The following is an 18,011-nucleotide window of genomic DNA, read 5'->3' as shown; positions in this document are numbered from 1 at the left end:
AGCTGGGGGGTCCCATGTGTGCACAGGCCCAGCCTAGGTCGAGAAGGGAAGATGCATGCAGGGGGAGCTCGCACTATGGCAGCCATTGCAGGGCAACAGGAGGAGGAAGAGGTAAACCAGCAAAAGGCGGAGCGGGTAGAGCAGGAGGAGGATATCTGTTCTCCTCCATGGCGGCTGTGTGTCTCCTGTTCTGGTCTCCTCACTGCAGTGACATTGGCAGCGCTTGTCAGGGCATCACCCGGGCTTGCTCTGGTTCCCAGCAGGGCCCTTTGCCTCACAGCCCTGTGCCCCCTCGGCACGGCCCCGCCCTTGCCCCCAGCCGGCGCTGTCCTGGTGCCACTGTGAGGTCACAAGCTGCACGGCCCCAGCACAGGCCCCTTCCCACCACCACTATCCCTGCCGCCATCTTGTGCCTTTTCTCTCCAGCACGAAGCAGCCCATGTGCTGTCCCTTTGCCTTTAGGCTTGTGCCCGTGGGACAGCCCTCGCCACGCTGGGGCACGTGCACAAGGCAGGAGCAGTGTGAGCTGGAGAAGGCATCCCTCATCGGAGGCCTACTGTAACAGTCTCCTCCCAAGCGGTTTGGTCAGGTTGATGACAAGGTGGTGGGGCAGGAGGCTGCCTGTGTGTGGGACCTGTCACAACAAGAACAACTTCACCCCTTGTGAAATAAATGATCCTACTATAAAAATGTAGGGGCACAGCACCCCTTTGGCCCACAGGACAAAACCTCTGTTGAATTTAGCCAATTGTGTGGGTTAACCAGCTGCATGGTGTGATGCTAGATGAGGCAGAACTGTGGCAAGAGACCTGACACAAGGGCTTGAAATCATACACGATCTGTCTTTTTCCCTGTAGGGATCTGGGCAAGAGGCAGCTATACCTTTTGAAGAGCCTTTGGATGAAGGTGCTCATCAGTATCAGCCTTCAAATGACCAGAACAGCCTTTGGAAGTCAGACTGGACTTTCATCCTGACTCAGTTTACCACCCATGGTTACAGGGATCTTTCTCATCCACACTACTTCCAAGATACCAGCCTCCATGCAACTGTCATCAAGGTCACGGGTGAAACGCTAAATGTGACAGACCAAAAGACAGTTTGCTACAGATTTTTGTGAAATTTATGAAAGCTGAGGACACCAAGTTTCCTATGGCCATTCTGGAAAACATTCAGGCTTTGTCAGAGGATATGTGAGGGGGGAATAGAATAGAATAGAATAGAATAGAATAGAATAGAATAGAATAGAATAGAATAGAATAGAATAGAATAGAATAGAATAGAATAGAATAGAACAGAACTAACCAGGTTGGAAAAGACCTTTGAGATCATCTAGTCCAGCCTATCATCCAACACTATCTAATCAACTAAACCATGGCACCAAGTGCCCCATCCTCTTCCTAAACACCTCCAGTGATGGTGACTCCACCACCTCCCTAGGCAGCCCATTCCAATGGCCAATCTCTCTTTCTACAAAGAACTTCATCCTAACATCCAGCCTAAACTTCCCCTGGTGCAGCTTGAGACTGTATCCTATTGTTCTGGTGCTAAGGAAACTCAATGTTACTCACACTTTCATGAACTGCAATAAACTATTGAATGATCAACATCTGATCACCATTGTCTGTAACACAGAAGTGCTTCCATGTTGCCCAAGGGCAATGAGGCTGGTGAGAGGCCTTGAGCACAAGCCCTACAAGGAGAGGCTGAGGGAGCTGGGGTTGTTTAGCCTGGAGAAGAGGAGGCTCAGGGGAGACCTTATTGCTCTCTACAACTACCTGAAGGGTGGTTGTAGACAGGAGGGGGTTGGTCTCTTCTCCAAGGCAACCAGCACCAGAACAAGAGGACACAGTCTCAAGCTGTGCCAGGGGAAGTTTAGGCTCGAGGTGAGGAGAAAGTTCTTCACTGAGACAGTCATTCATCATTGGAATGTGCTGCCCACAGAGGTGGTGGAGTCCCCATCCCTGGATGTGATCAAGAGGGGATTGGACATGGCACTCGGTGCCATGGTCTAGTCATGAGGTCTTGGGTGATAGGTTGGACTTGATGGTCTTTGAGGTCTCTTCCAGCCTTGGTGATACTGTGATACTGTGAAAACTCACTAGTTGACATGGTGGCCTAAATAATTTCAAGCCATTGCCCCTCATCCTATTACTAGAAACTCTTGTAAAATGTCCTTCCCTAGCTTTTCTGTATACACAAGAGACATCACTAACATAGTCATATCAACAAAGGGAGTTGAGTACACAGCAGGAATAAATTTCTTATAGATAGTGAAGAATTTCAGAACTAAGCAGAACTATGCTGAGTGTTGCAGCATTATGGAATAAAGCAATGCTACATCCCTCCTCCCAGTGTTTACTGCAAACGCCAACTTGCTGAGAGGATTTGAGTACCCCTGTCCTGGGGACAGCTCCCTGTGTCCTTTCCTCAAGGAGGTACATTTCAGGGATTAAGTCTGAAACACTAGCAGAGTTTTCTGAGGAGGACCAGAACTGGTTATAACCTCCCCACCCATCCTTTGTGGCATTTTTTAATGGCCTAGGGATTGTTCAAAATCTATCTGTTGACAAGCATTGATAAGTTCCCCCCTCGGTCTTCTCAGTCTTCTCTCAGACTAGGAAGACACAATTCTCTCATTCTTCCCCTATAACAGAGATGTTTTTGTCCCCCAGTCATCTAATCCTTTCTTGATCTGAGACCTACAGTGTTCTGGCTGCCCCAGAAGGGCCCAAACTCTCTAAGTTTCCTCTGCTAGAGGAGCCAAACTTTTAGATAACTTTAGGAGTTGACTTACTGCCTTGGTTTCTCACCTGGCTTGGATGGTACCTAATCTCCAAGACTCTCTTTGTGTGTAGCCTGGAGGAGCACCTCATTGCAGTGTATTAGCTCATTGTCATGTTTAGTAGTTGCAGCAGGATCAAGCAGATCTTCAGAAGGACCGCTTTGATTTTCACAAGTGGTCAAGGAATGGGAGCAGTGGGGCTACATGGGCATTTTGGGGTCTCGTTGCTGAAAATGCAGAAAAAGCTCTGAACTGTGAACACATCTGAACTGTGGTCAGTTTGGGCCCCTCACTACAAGAAGGACATTGAGCTGCTGGAGTGTGTCTAGAGAAGGGCAGCAGAGGTGGTAAAGGGTCTAGAGAACCAGTCTGGTGAAGAGCAACTGAGGGAACTGGGGTTGTTTAGTCTGGAAAGAGGAGGCTGAGGGCAGACCTCATTGCTCTCTACAACTCCATGAAAGGAGGTTGCATTGAGGTGGGGGTTGCTCTTTTCTCCCTAGTATCAGGTCATAGAAGGAAATGGCCTGAAATTGTGCCAGGAGAGTCTTAGGTTGGAGATGAGGAAAAATTTCTTTCCTGAAAGGCCAGAGCTGGACTTGTTCCCCACACATTCATGTGTGTGCTGGTCTGGGGCCACCAGGAGATGCCAGAGGAGTCCAAGTGCTGCTGCCAAAGAACTAAACCACAGACAGGGAAAGAGTTTTTACTACCAATTTCTTGCTTTATTGGGGTTTTCTACTTTTAAAGTTGCCTAATCTTAACAAACTAATGAAACAGCTAAAGGGGATTAATGGTGAGAGCCAGCAAGTCTTCTTGGCAGATCTGTGGTCTTCTGCTTCTCCAGATGAATGTCTGTGTTTAGAGTCTCCCCTTGATCTCTTGCTGCTCTTCATGCACTGCTGTGGAGAGTCTGAGGAAACTCCATCTTCAGGCCCCATGGGACCTTGCTGATCCTCTTAGGGACTTCTCTTGGTGCAGCACTGGTCCCATTTTCTTCAGGCAGATAGCAGAGGAGATGGTATGTCTTCAGAAGGGATGAGGGTAGGGGATGGGAAGGAAGGGCAACACAAGAACTGATGATGCCAGGAAAGCAGAATACGGGAGCGGATGGGCCAGGTGTAGAGGGTTGACAGCCCAGCTGGTGTCAGTGTGGGCCTCTGTGCCAGTGGCAGGGCACTGACAAGGTGTCACTATGGCGCTGCTTCAGCGATGTTCTGTAGGGGAGTGCTGGCACAATGCTCTGCTGCCAGGGGAACAATTCTGCTGGTGGATCTATCTCCATTGGTTCTACTCCATCCTCAGGTGGATCCACCTCCATTGGCCCTTCACCTACGGGTGGATCCACCTGCATGGGCTCTTCATCTGTAGATAGATACACCTGCACATTGTCCACACCATTCGCTAAGTGAAATGTGAAGGTCACAGTTACCATGGAGCTCATGGCAGCTCTATTCAGAAACTGATTCTTCACCCTCCTCATCCACTGCACTCTCTTCTTGGATTGCTTGCATAGAAGTGGGCATCTGGTCACTTTTCTGCTCATGTTGCTGCTTTGGGTTCTCTTCTTCCTAGCCACCGTGGTGTCTGAGTGCCCCAACACTCAGTGAGTGCTGACTAGAACACAGCCAGTAGCTTGTGACATCAGGAGACCACTGTGATGTCTATGCAAGTGACAACCTATGGCTGCTCTGGGATCTCTGTGGCTTTAAAGATACCCTACTGGGAGAGGAAGAGGAGGGCTGAGAGGTGCTGAGGGCCCCTTTCCTGGGGATGGCTCCCTGTCTCCATTCCTCACGGACATTTCAGGGATTGTGTCTGAAACATGGGCAAAGAGTTTTCCGAGGAGGACTAGGACCGGCTGGACCCTCCCCACCCATCTTTTGGGGCATTTTAATAGCCTAAGGATTGTTCAAAATGCCCTTTAGCCAGATGGAGGCTTTTCACTAACTTCAGTGGCATGTGGATCCAATTTTGGACCCAATGCACAAGTGAGGCCTTTGAGAACTTGGGGAGGAGAAGGGGAAAGTTTGCAAGGTCTCTCAACCAGGGAAGTGAGGATTGCTCAGCTGATCCTCCCTGAATCTTAAAGGGAGTTTCTCCTCCCCCTCTATTCTGCCCTGGTGAGGACACATCTGTAGTATTGTGTCCAGTTCTGGGCTCCCCAGTTCAAGAGGGACAGGGATACACTAGAGAGTGTCCAACAGAGGCTATGAGGATAATGAAGTGACTGGAACATCTGTCTGATGAGGAAAGGCTGAGAAACCTGGGGCTGTTTGGCCTGGAGAAGAAAGGCCTAATGGGAGATCTTATCAGTGCTTATAAATATCTGAAGGGTGGGTGTCAAGAAGATGGTACCAGCCTCTTTTCAATCATGTCCTGTGATAGGAAAAGGGGCAACAGCCACCAGCTAGAACGTAGGAAGTTCCACCTGAACATGAGGAAAAACTTTGCCAGGAGGGTGCTGGAGCCCTGCAGCAGGCTGCCCAGAGAGGTTTACGAGTCTCCTCTGGGGAATTTAAGGATCCATCTGGATGTGTTCCTGCATGACCTGCTCTAGCTGATGCTGCTTTGGCAGGGGGGTTGGATTGGATGATCTTCAGAGGTCTCTTCCAACCCCTACTGTTCTATGATTTTATGATTCTATTATGGTTTGCTTTCAAACTATGACAGCGATGTTTTGCTGAAGTGTTTGTTGCAATAAAGGAAATTCCTACCACTTTTGTTGTTTTCTGTAAACATACTTCTTAATTAGAGTTTTACTAGAAACAATGTTTAATTTCAAGCAGTATTCTAAACAAAAAAAAACACCTTCTAAAAATATTCAAGCAAACATTTAAGTATTATTCTTCCAACTAATAACCAGTTTTAATGTGAGCATAAGATTTTACTTTTGTTTGTCACTACTGGTGGCAATTACATTGTCACATGGCCTTTTGTAAATACTGATTAGTGGCTTTACAACTTTGCTCTTCATACTGGCCACAATCACTTTCAGCTGGGTTTGTTTTAAAAGAAACAGTCAATGTAATAGTGTTAGGGGATAACAAGCATTGTGTGAAACTAAAATAAATTAAATATCCTTTGCTATATTCTGAATTCCTTCAGACTGGCATTGACTAGTGCACATTTTTCATCTGGTTGTTCATCTTTATGGTCAATGAGTAGAAACATTCTGGGAGCATTGTACTAATTTATGTGCAGAAATGCACTCATTACATAGGGTAGCCTTCCTGCAAGCAGAAAGCAGCCTGCTGCCCTTGTGACAGTGTTCCCTGACAATGCCTTTTACAGATGCCTATTTGTTAAGGAACGTGCCCCATGCACTTGAAGAGGAAGGAGGAGGGAGAATGGAGAGCATTTTCTGCACTCCTTCAGTTCTTCACAAAAAGCTGCATTACCTATGGGTCATTCTCTTTTCACCCCACAGCTGTTACTGAGATCCATCCAACACCAATCCACCTCTTTTAGTGTCTGTGTTGCTGCTAGAGACCATTCAACGAGGAAGCAGCTGTCTTTCCATGGTATTTATTAGAATCAGTGACTATCTATTGAAATTAGGAGTAATTTTATTAAAAATATTAGTGTCCAGGGCAGCTGTACTGAAGATAGCCTGTTGTGAGTGTAGTTCTTATCTGCAGTACAGAATAGTACACACAATTTTTGATATAAATTTAAGTGTTGACAGAAAGAGGGACATCTCTCTAAAAATCCTGGATTATGAAAAAAAACCAAACCCAACACTTTATTCAAACATGAATACTGAACATGAACTAGCAATAAGGAACAGTAGGGAACAATGTAGAAGAGAAGCAATTAAATGACTTTCTGTTTCAGCAGTTATTCCCTTGTGAGATACAAATATATGACATTTTGCAATATACTGTTCTGTTATGTAGAATTAAACTCTCTCTTCTGGAAAATGCAGCTTCTATACAGCACAACAGTAGCAAGGAGTACAAATAATAAAAACATTTAATACTGTAGGATTAGGTGGTTTTCATATCTCCCCTATCATCAGCCTACTTTTATGAACTTTTCATTTTCCTTCCATTTCCTTTCTCTGTAAAAGAGAGAATCTGTGATACCAAAAGCTACTCAGAGGGGTGGAATTCAGAGGAAAAGTTCTAATCTGGCTAATCATCTGCTTTTGCAAAGCATATGAAATTAACCTGGGAAAGGTAATTGCAATATAAGCATTGTCAGTTTTCCCTCCAGATTCTTCATGGCTTAAATTACTTTTGAAAGTTGAAACTTGGGAAGGAATAAACACTATGAAAAGAAAGCAAAAGTACACAACATTAGAGCTTAGCCTGAACTTCATTGTCAGCTTCCAGCTGCATTCCAAATGGGAGAAGATGAGCACTTAATATTAGTATTTTGACTGAATGTTTAATGTTCTCATAATGAAGGTTGCTTCATGTTTTGCTAGTACATCAGCAAGTAGAAAACCTGTCAAAATAAGGACATTTAGCAAAATAAACTTCACCTTTTCGTTTTCAAACCTATTTTGAATTTAACACAGTTTTCTCTGTAGCTTCATTAGAGAGAGACAAATCTTTAACAGGCACATAAGACTCAAGTTATATGTTGGCAGAAAGCAGTGGTCTATCAACACTCCTTGTCACTGGAAGGAATCTGTATATGAAAAAGCCAAAACTGTAACAAACAAAACAAACCAAACCAAAACAAAACAAAACAAAACAAAGCAAAACAAACAAAAACCCCACCCTTTTTGTATGATTTCCAGGCTTTACTCTGTATTAAATCTCCTTATTCCCTATTCCTTATCAACTTCCTTATTCCCTATTCCTTATCAAGTTGTGGAGAAGGAAAGCATGATTTAGGAATAGAGGGAATAAAAGTGAAGGAACTAGAACGAACATTCCATCAAGTGTATATCTCTCACTGATTTCAAATAACCAACTCATCATTGCTCCAGTTACAGGAAGACCAATTTCAAGGATTATTTTCCCCTCTGCAATAAGAATGCTATAATATGCTCAACAAATCTGAGAAATGGGATTTCTTACATGTGAAGTGAAAGATCTTTTCTAAGTCAGTGTGCCATTCTTACACAAGTTGTGGATAATATCATATTCTTTTAATGAAAGCTTTGGGGTTATTAAAAATGCATTGTGGTTTCAAAAAGTTGCTATTTAAAAAGAAGAACCCTCATGAACTATTTAAAACATGGTATCTTAGGATTCTCCAAAATTATAAGAGGCATTCCTCATCTATGACATCTATTTTTGCTAGCAAAGCTTCACAATCTACCTCTACAGATCACAGATCAGTGCACCAGCCCTTACAAGCCTACAGCTACCTAAGTATGCTCATCACATGCTTCACCTGTATGGAGGTCATGTTCAGGTAGGAACAACTCCCAGGGCAGACTGGTAGTAAAGAAAGGTATCCAAAGTCTTTGCTTATTCACTTCTCCAGTGTTTATTCCTAGACACAAGAAGTTTAGAGGCCCAGAAAAGACAAGACATTGGGTACAATGCTGTTGGTGCAATTTCACTGTTACCTGAATTCTGATACATAGTCTGTCTGTCGGAGTTACACTTTAAACCAAATGCATGGCACAGGCCATAGCAAGTCCTAAGCACACAAAGATGAAAATACAAGTTTGTGTGTAAGATTAGTGCTGCCCAGTCACTAAATGAGTGACAGACACTCTCTTGGAAAAGAAAACAAAACCTATTTTAATGGAAGTAATAATAATAAATTAAATACATACAACTATACACAAAACCAATATTGAAACCAATGCCCTAGTGGCAATTAAGTCACCATCACCACTGAAGATACCATTGAAAGAATGTCCCCTGAGTAGCTCATCACTCAGAAGTCAGACTCAGAAATATGGACTTCTTTATGCTTTCAAAAGTTATGTCATCCTGTATGTGTTGTGAATTAATTAGGATTCCATTGATCTTGAGACAAGTGCCAAAGGTAACTTACCTTTAAAACCAAGTATATTCTATGTCATCATTTCCTTATGCTATCTTTATTGCTTTATAGCACTCAACTAATGACAAAAAGATATATATTTTTTTTTATCATGGAATAGTCTTGGTTGGAAGGGACCTCCAAAGGTCATCTAGTTCAGCCCCCCCCTGCAGTAAGCAGGGGCATCTTCAACTAGATTAGGCATATGATGTGTATGAGTTCATTAGTGAATATCTTCTATAAATCCCTGTGATAATTTCTGACAAACAATTTTGCACCTTCATGGAAGATGTTCTTAATTTTACTTAAGAACTTTATTTCACACAAGACTTGATACTTGTAACGTTTCTTTTATATCCCATTAGAGATAGATATGGGAAACACAGATTTTGTTTTCAAGTATTTACTACTGATTCTTCTGTTGTTAAAGAATTAATGGCTGAAGGGCATCTGCAATAAAAAGTCACCTTCTCATTCATCAGTTTTTCTAGCCTGTAAAATAAAGGTGCTTGCTTCATGGATTTAGCTGAAGTCAATGAAAAGCATAATTAACATTTTGGTATTCTGTGTGCAATCATTTCCTTTCCATTATCAAAGTTACCTAGGCTGCCAAATGTGTGATACAGATTATGGGACAAATTTGTGCTTAAAACGTAGGGGTCTTTCAAAACAATATGTGATGTCCTGTGAAGTGTTAATGGGGGAAAGAAAAGATTAATATGCATAGGCTCTAATTTGCCTTCAGCTGTTTGCTAGTTTTGCTGTTTAGATCCCAGCTCAACAAAGTACTAAATTGTTTGATAGATTATAATCATTTGACTATCTCCACTGGGACACTACAGATGGTCATACAATGCTGAAGGACCTAAGAGAGAAGGTACAGAGAGCACAAAAAGACTCTTTTCTTTTGACTGTGAACTTTAGACCAACATGGAGAAGGCTCCTGCAGATCCATTCTCAGACTTTGGCTCTAATGTATCTTGTAACTTACATTATTCTGTTCCATTACACCGTTTGAATATACAAGACATGTCTAGATTTGCCATGGTTTAGTTGTTTAGGTGGGTTGGATTGGTTGATGGGTTGGGCACGATGATCTTGAAGGTCTCTTCCAACCTGGTCTATTCTATTCTATTCTATTCTATTCTATTCTATTCTATTCTATTCTATTCTATTTTATATTCTAGATATAGAAATGGACTTAAAAGTCTAGCAGCTTTAGAAAATTAAATTATAAATATTTATTTATTCTCTAGTCAAGCACACAACAGTCAAGTGAAGCACCCATGGAGCCCATGGGTATTTAGGCTCTCAGCTATAGCAAATTTACTCCCTGCAGGAGTGTTCTTAATTTAAAGAGGTTCAAGTCTATGTCTAATTTGTCCTGTGGAATGCACTTAGAGCTATGTTAAGGACTGGCACTCAGAGGAAGCACACTCCACTGCACCTGTAGAAAATGTGTTAATATGAATGCACGGTTTATGGGCATATAAAGAGCAAGATTAACATAATTCATTATTTAGCTGGAAGGTAGCTGGAGAACTGCATTCTGATCACTTCTTCTGTACTGTGGAAGTATAGAACAAATTCTTTAAACTTTCCTTACTGCTTTTGTGGATTCAGTAGATTATCATTCTTTTTAATGATGAAATAATTGACCATTGCATATAAGGAAGTAAATACATGAAAGACTATGAGCTGCTGACATTCTGCAAAAGTGGGGATTATTTATATGTCTCCAGGTAGCAGGACAGAGGGAACAAATCAGATGGCTGCCATTACAAGCTTTATTTTGGACACTGAGGTTATTTCCAGTATGTTTTTTAAAAACAAGATCAGTTTGAATAATTTCCTAAACATATTTATAGCTATCAAAATAATTTCCTTCACTTCTCTCAACTTGTGGATTCATGAGGAAGAATTCATGGCATTTGCAAGATTACCCCTGTAACTCAATATATCTAATATCTATCTTCTTTTGATATTGGCATAATATTTGTAAGCACAAAAGGTGGAGTGAAAACAAGCAGAACTCAATATATTTATCATAAAATTCTACATTCAAAAGTCACTTTGATCCTTCTGTTACTGTTTCATTAAATCCCTCACAGGCAGAGTAATCCTGATAATTTTAACTCCCTGTAACAATATTCTCTGTTTCACTTTGTTCTGAAAGACCAAATTATTAACAATGCTATACTGTAAAAATGTCACCTAAAGGCATCATGATGTGCTCAGAGAGCGGTAGGCTTTGGGTCAAAGGACAGTTGTTTGTAGCTCATTATTGTAATGAAGTAAAAGCTGAAATGATATTGAAAGTTTGTTTAAGATGCAATTAGTGAGGAACTTATGCATTTTCAAGTACTCCATACAGATCTGTAGTCTCATATCAACAGTGCCAGAAATGCTTTTTGTGGTACATCACGTCATTTCTCCAGACAATGGAAAACAATGCAAAAGCCAAAATATGTTGCTCAGCATTTGTTTGCTTTTATTCTTTTTGTCACTTCTTTCTTTTCTCAGCTGTGCAATCCTGACTGCTAAATTATGATTTCACAGGAGAGCTCAACTCAGCCTGTCTTGTTTCCTTTCTGCCTTTAGATATATGAAGAAAATTCAAATAAAAGCTGAATTAGCCTCATGACTTTGGACCATGCAGACTTATAGGAAGCTTCTAAGCTGGTGTGACATGAGTACTAAATACGGCCTCCATGGCTGTTTCTCAAGTTCACAAACTATACACTGGATGGTCTGTTCACTGAGACTGGTCAAAAGGAGAATAAAGACTTCACACATGAGATTTCAGCTGAAGTCATTGGTTTTGATATCAAGGAAGCTGGCATGAAATAGGAGATTCCACTTTTCCCTCAGGAAATTGGTCTTTATGCCTTTCTCCACCAAGTACACACTGTGTGACCTACGCTGCATGCTCAGTTTAGTGGTTCACCCACTATCTAGAAATCTGGGCAACCACTGCTTCCCCTCTTTAAAGCAAACTCTGGATGCAGAACTTCAGAGGAAACAGCAGAAGCTTTCAGGTGTGTTAGGGGGAAAGGATGAAGATCCTGTTTTCCACTGGTGCATAGAAAAGAAATAGGGCTTGGCAAGCAGTCCAGTGAGTATGAGGACGAGGAAGAACACCACAAAATCTAACCATGGGGTTGGGATAAAGACTTCTTATTCTTAGAATACCATAGTGCCTGTAAAAAGTACTTCTGAAAGAAGGCAGAGAAAATAATAGAGGGAGTACTGATATGCTTACATCACACTGTCAAAATATGGACTAGTGAATCATGAAAGAGAAAACCCCTCAAAGACAAGAACATTTCTGAATGTTCAGACTTAGCATGGTGTCCTTTAGATGGTAATGTGCCTAAATAAGAACAATGCACAAAAATAATCCAATTAAAACTACTACCTACGTGTTTTAAATGAACACCCACATGTAGCCATTATAAACCAAACAATCTATATGGCCAATGGCTTACAAATGTCAAAAGACATGTTAACTATAGTGCAGTGGAACACAATCATCTTGTGTTAGATATTAGAAAAACATATCCTTTACTCCATTAAAAATGCATTTTACACTTAGATCAGTTTTGGATCAGTTTAGCTACTACATTTCATACCAGGTGAAAACACAGTCTCAGGATTTTACTACTAGTGTGGAAAATGCTACCTGCTCTCTGGGTTGTGGATAGTAGCTTCTAGCAGGAACCTCTTATCTATTTGGTATTAAATTAATCTAAAATCTTTGCACAATAGATCTTGGTACTAGGATGTCAAAACACCAACCAGCCTCGTTCTTGAAACACATTCATTACTGCTTTGTCAGAACTCAGATCTGGGATAATGAAATTGCAGGCCATGTAGAGCTACTGCAGCTAGACTGATTTTAGAATTCATGTTGCATCTCTGATAGAATCCCCAGCTGTGCTGGATGTTCTAACTGTACCAGCATTGATGTTGCTACCCCAGGGGTCACTGAAAATGCATTCTGGGCATGTAATGCCCTATATTGGAAAGGACAGACCTACCATTAGAAAATACATTTTAAAGGAGGGAAAAAAGCTATATATACAAAACACATAAACTGCTACATGTGTAGGGTTATATGTACATGAAAATAAAGTGTATATATATATATACACACACAAACTCTGGGATTAAATAGAGCCAATACAATTAGGAGAGGGAAAAATCATAAAAGAGTTAAGCTTTAATTCACATAGAGGATGCAAACCATAGTCACTTATTCAGTGTTTAATGATGTATCATCGAAGATTCTTCCTGTGCAGATTCTAAATAATCCTCCCAAGAAACAAGGATGCAGTGAAAGGCATATTTGAGGAATAATTGAAAAATAAATAGATCTATGCAAGATTAAGCTGAGTGCACTGGGTGCATCTATAGCACTCTACACATTTCAGCATAACCAAACTTTTTCTTTGAAAGCAAATCTAACGGTCCAATAATAATGGGCTGACAGCTAAACTTTTCCCCTGGTTGCCAAATAGATTCACAAATAAGCATTTAGAAATTCTGATTTAGCTACTGTGTCTAATATAATTACAGAACATTGAAGCATTTGGTGGTGTCTACATACTTTAAAAAAAACCAACCAGCAAATACTGTGTTTTTCAGAATAAGATCCTATGAAAATACTGTCTGATCACTGAAAACATCAGACTTAAAACATCTTTGATCACAGATTACTGTAAAGACCTCTAAAATCAGAGTTATATATAAACTAACTACGCCTCATGTTGCTAATCTATCTGACATTAAAATACTCTGTGTTTAATTTGCTTATAAAAAGACATCACTTAAATAAATAAGGCTATCTTTAGAAATAATACTTCATTTAAATGCCTTGATTGTGTCAACTCATGTGAAATATCACTAAGAGTATCTGTTCCAAAAAGCTTCCAGAGCTAGGATTTCTGTATGTATGATTTTTGTAGCTAGGACAATGCCCATTTAAAAATCTAGACAGAAAGAATATAAATATTTATTAAAGACTTGTTTATCCTGCTTATAAGAATGTTGCATATGCTCATAAATTCCCAAGAAGAGACTGCATTTGTATCAGTACCATTTTTCTTCTGTACTACATCCATCCTATTAGAAGCCACATCCTAATGAATTAATATAATGATACAGAAATGCTTAAAGTATACAGATCTATCAAAATAAAAACTAATAAGCAAAATGAAATCTGGCTTCTTAATCAAGGACAAACAGCATCAAACAAATCAGTTTCCACCCATGAGGGGAATAAAATCATAAGAAGTCACAATTGTCTTAGATGGGAGAAGCAGTAAGCCCCTAGAAACAGAATGAAGTCTGTGCAGAGAAATGAGGTTGAGTTAATAGTAGAGCTGCAGCCTCAGCTACCATTGTCATTCCAAGCAGGCTTAGTTTTATCAAATGCAAACTGCAATCAATGAGTACATATTTCCTACCCATGCTCACATTGCTCCTGAGAAAGGTTAAGGGAAGGTGTGGGGACACTTCTGCAAGCACTGGCCAGAAGGACCACTGCTGCCTTTCCTCATCCCTGTATAGGAGTGCCTGTGAATCAGGCTGCAGGGGAACAAATGCCTCTGGTGACAGTAGGATGCTTCTGAAGATATGCATTTTTCCACAGGGCACATTCCACATCACATAGAATAGATATGTGTTGTCACATCTCACTCTCCTGAGAGATGGCAGCCCAAAGTAGCCTGCTGTTAGAGCAATTTAACTGAGCTCCCTGAGGAGTATTTGTAAAAGAACACAATCTAAAAATCCCAATAAGCTCACAGTTTCTCTGGGCCTCTGTTCCACTGTTGGACCAACCTCACAATGAAAATATTCTTCTTACACCAAGTCATAATTTCTCATGTTCCAATGCATGCCTGTTTTTCTCTTGTCCTTCCATAGTGTGGTCCTAGGACACTGGACCTGTCTTCAATACGTCCTCCTCTAATAGGCAATATTAGACAGTAGTCCTATCTCCCCTTTGCCTTCTCTTTTCAGGGCTGAACAGTCGTCTCTGCCTCGCTTATACATCCTGTCACTAATCAATCTGGTTCCCCTTTGCTTATTTCTGTATGTCAGTGTTCTTATAACTGGAGAGCTCTTAACTGGACACAGTACTAAAGGTATGGTCTCGAGAGTGCTGAACAGAGGGGAGATCTTCAGACAGCCCATCATTACTGAGCATCTACATGTCACGGAAAGTAGATAGGCAATCCCTTCTGTTTTCACTGCACCTATGATAGCAAGCCACAGAGCCTAGAGAGGCAGAAATCAGCTGTAGTACAATGCAGAGGGATAAAAACCTTGTGAAAGATAAATGAAGGAAGAATGAGAACAAGGAATTAAAAAAAAAAAAAAATAAGAAAAAGGGACTTGGCTAAGGACTGGAAGCAAATGAATTCTGCAGGCAGCAGACTGGCCTATAGCTCCCAAATGCTATTCTGCTTTTTGCATGTTAGCACCATTTTGAATTTATTTTTTTCTGTCTGCATATAGCTCTGAAACTCAGTGCCAAACTATAACCTCCTAGCTTATGAATATCTCTCTGTATATCAATTTGCTATGACCTTTTGTTTGTTTACTGAAGCGACAGCCATTTGCATTGCGTAGCTAAATGATCCCTTCTTGTGCATGAAAGAAATGTTCATGTTTCACAACTCAGAATTCTTGTTTTGGTCAGTATGCTTTTTCAAAGATTACATTTAAATCTTCTACTTAAAGGACAATATATTGAAAGCAAAGCACTGAGATGCTTACTTTTAAGTGTTCATACTTCCTGATACATTCTTTAACTGCACAATCATACATCAGTTATCTGTCAGCTTTCTTGGCTGGTGCATTGCTTGGTTTGCTTTGCATAAGAGTTGTGTTTCATTCATTACCTTGTTCCATTCCCCTGGATGGACTGAGAATATAATTTAAGTCTCCTCTTTATTTAACCTGAAACATGTTTAGGGTAAAAGAAGACAGACATTTATTTTGAGGTGGGCTATTTTTACAATAGACTAAAGAGAGTTCTATTGCTGCATAGAATGCAGAAAAAAATGGTGCAATTTAGTAGCCCTGACTTCATCAGCAGACTCTGAACCTCAATTCCCTGAATGTAACTGTTTGTCTTACATCTTTGAAAAAGGACTTGAATGGCCACTACAAATTCTCATTTCTGCCATTGATTAATTGAAATATTCTGGATGTAAAAGAAAGGTAGTTAAAGTTTACACCTTCAGTGACATAGACGCTCAGCTCTTCAGTTAATGGGTGTTTGTTCCCTGTTTCAAGAAGATGGACTATGTTTCAGGAAATTGATTCCATTCTTATTTAAGCCATAGGACCTTTCTTTTGCTGCATATCCTGCTCTTGCTTCAGAAAGATTTATTACAAAAGATGTGGAAATTCTAATGAGGTTCCCCGAAAATTTAGATTCCCTGAAGGCAAACTGCAGTGTAAAAGCCTCACTCTTGCAGTGGTGTCTTATCACACAAATGCCTATAAATTGTTGCAGATCTCCATTGGGGTCTGTATTAAAGAACTCAAGCCTGTGGCCTAACTACAATGTGGGATTTTCTGCTGTACTGGCTGCTGCTTTGGCTAAACCAGAAAAAATCTACTTTTCCTCTAGAGATTACAATTAAAAGCATGTTAAACAGGTGAGCTAAGTAAATGGAATTATTTACCATGATCCTCCTTGTTATTACTTCCAAATATATCCATTCAGGGGCAGGGAAGGAAGGAAATAGATAGTCACTTCTTCTATAGAATAGATTTCTGTGGGCAAAAACTACCATGAAAAAATCCCAGGGTACAGTCACTTGCCAGGACTTACTCTGCACTGCTGCAAAGCTCACTCTGAAGTGATCAGTAAGCTGGACATGTTCACCTTGGCATACCACTCCTGCCTTGCTAGCTCCTGAAAGGGGAAGAACATGCATAAACCCTAACCTCCCCATCTCTTTCTGCTGCTATTTCTCTGCTGATAAAGCAAACACAGAATGGCGAGTGCTAAAAAACCTTTTGATGCGATTTTTTTTTGGTATATAGGATGCACAGCTGAAAATCTCCGGCTTGTGTTTGGGGAAAGGCCAGTAATAATCAAAGTTTGGGAGTTTTCAGGTAATATATTAAAAGCAATAACTCTAGTTGTAGGTTCCCCTCCCAAATTGAAAATACATGACCTTAATTTAATCTGCTCTTCCGTGATTAAGAATCAGTTGTACTCTTGTTATTTGTGCAAGCAGAAAGCCACTTTGAGTATCAAACAGGTGCTTGTAAGAAGTTGACTGAGTGACATAATTCTCATTCTCCCTTGGGGCTAGAATATAGTAATTTGACTGACTTTGGCCTTGTGAGTCAGAAAATACAGGGGGTGTTGGAAATCCTTGGCAATCTTTAGAACATCATCCCAATTTTGTTTTGCTTTCAAACAGCTGAGAGACAAGAATTTTCATCTTTAATAGGACTTGAACAATTAAATCATGAATGATTTTAAACTAAATGCTGAAAAGTTAGTACCCATGCTTATTTGGGGATCAACACTGCAAAGGAAGAAATGTAACCGTCCCAACAGTTGATACCCCAGAAGTCAGTCATTGTTATTGAGTTCTAGCTAGACACTAAACCTTTTGAACTATGGGCTTCAAAATGTTATAAACTTACTTATCATGAGTCAAATAATAACAAGAATAATTGATTACCTGTCCTAAAGGTTACCAAAGGGCTTCTAAATTTTATGAACAGCTTTCATCAATTTGTTTCAGTTTGTTGATTCCCAGGGGTTCCAACCCTGAGCAGTTTATCTAGCACTGCTGTCAAAGTGGCAAATGAGTCTCCACTACTCTTAAAGCAGGAGACATCATGATGTTCTGAACACTGAACAGGAAGTTGAAGAAAAGCCCTAATCTTGGTCATTTCTTTCTATCCAGCTTCACTTACAGCATCTCTGCATTGTGAATCACAGTAGGATTAGTTCATAGATCATTGCACAACAGCAGTAGTTCAAAATGCAATTTCTCTTTGATATCTAAATACAGAGGAAATAAAAAATAAATTATTTATATTATATTATATTATATTAATTATATTATTTATACTATTATATATATAAATTATCTGCTTTGATTTCAAATGATATTTATGACCACACAATTGTTCACTCACATTTGGTTTGCATGAAACTCTTTCCTTTAGTGTTTGTTAAGAAATCCCCAGATCGTCGTTTTGTGATATATTTACCTGTTTGACGCCTTGTTCATT

At 40.4% G+C, this 18,011-nt stretch overlaps 1 protein-coding gene and 1 pseudogene across 1 annotated transcript in view; one reads left to right on the top strand and one right to left on the bottom strand.

Annotated features, from left to right (window-relative positions):
* PLCZ1 (phospholipase C zeta 1) overlaps positions 1-169 on the bottom strand; it is a 53,044-nt gene extending 52,875 nt beyond the window's left edge. The window contains exon 1 of the mRNA XM_054167942.1: positions 156-169. Within this exon, the coding sequence (XP_054023917.1) occupies positions 156-169 (14 nt within the window). The remainder of the gene's footprint in view (positions 1-155) is intronic.
* LOC104302315 (F-actin-capping protein subunit alpha-1-like) lies at positions 168-3,734 on the top strand (annotated as a pseudogene).
* The last annotated feature ends 14,277 nt before the right edge of the window (positions 3,735-18,011 follow it).

The sequence above is a fragment of the Dryobates pubescens genome, chromosome 15 (genome assembly GCF_014839835.1).
Source record: "Dryobates pubescens isolate bDryPub1 chromosome 15, bDryPub1.pri, whole genome shotgun sequence".
In the NCBI taxonomy this organism is placed as follows: Eukaryota; Metazoa; Chordata; class Aves; order Piciformes; family Picidae; genus Dryobates; species Dryobates pubescens.
This window is presented reverse-complemented; position numbering and strand designations above follow the sequence as displayed.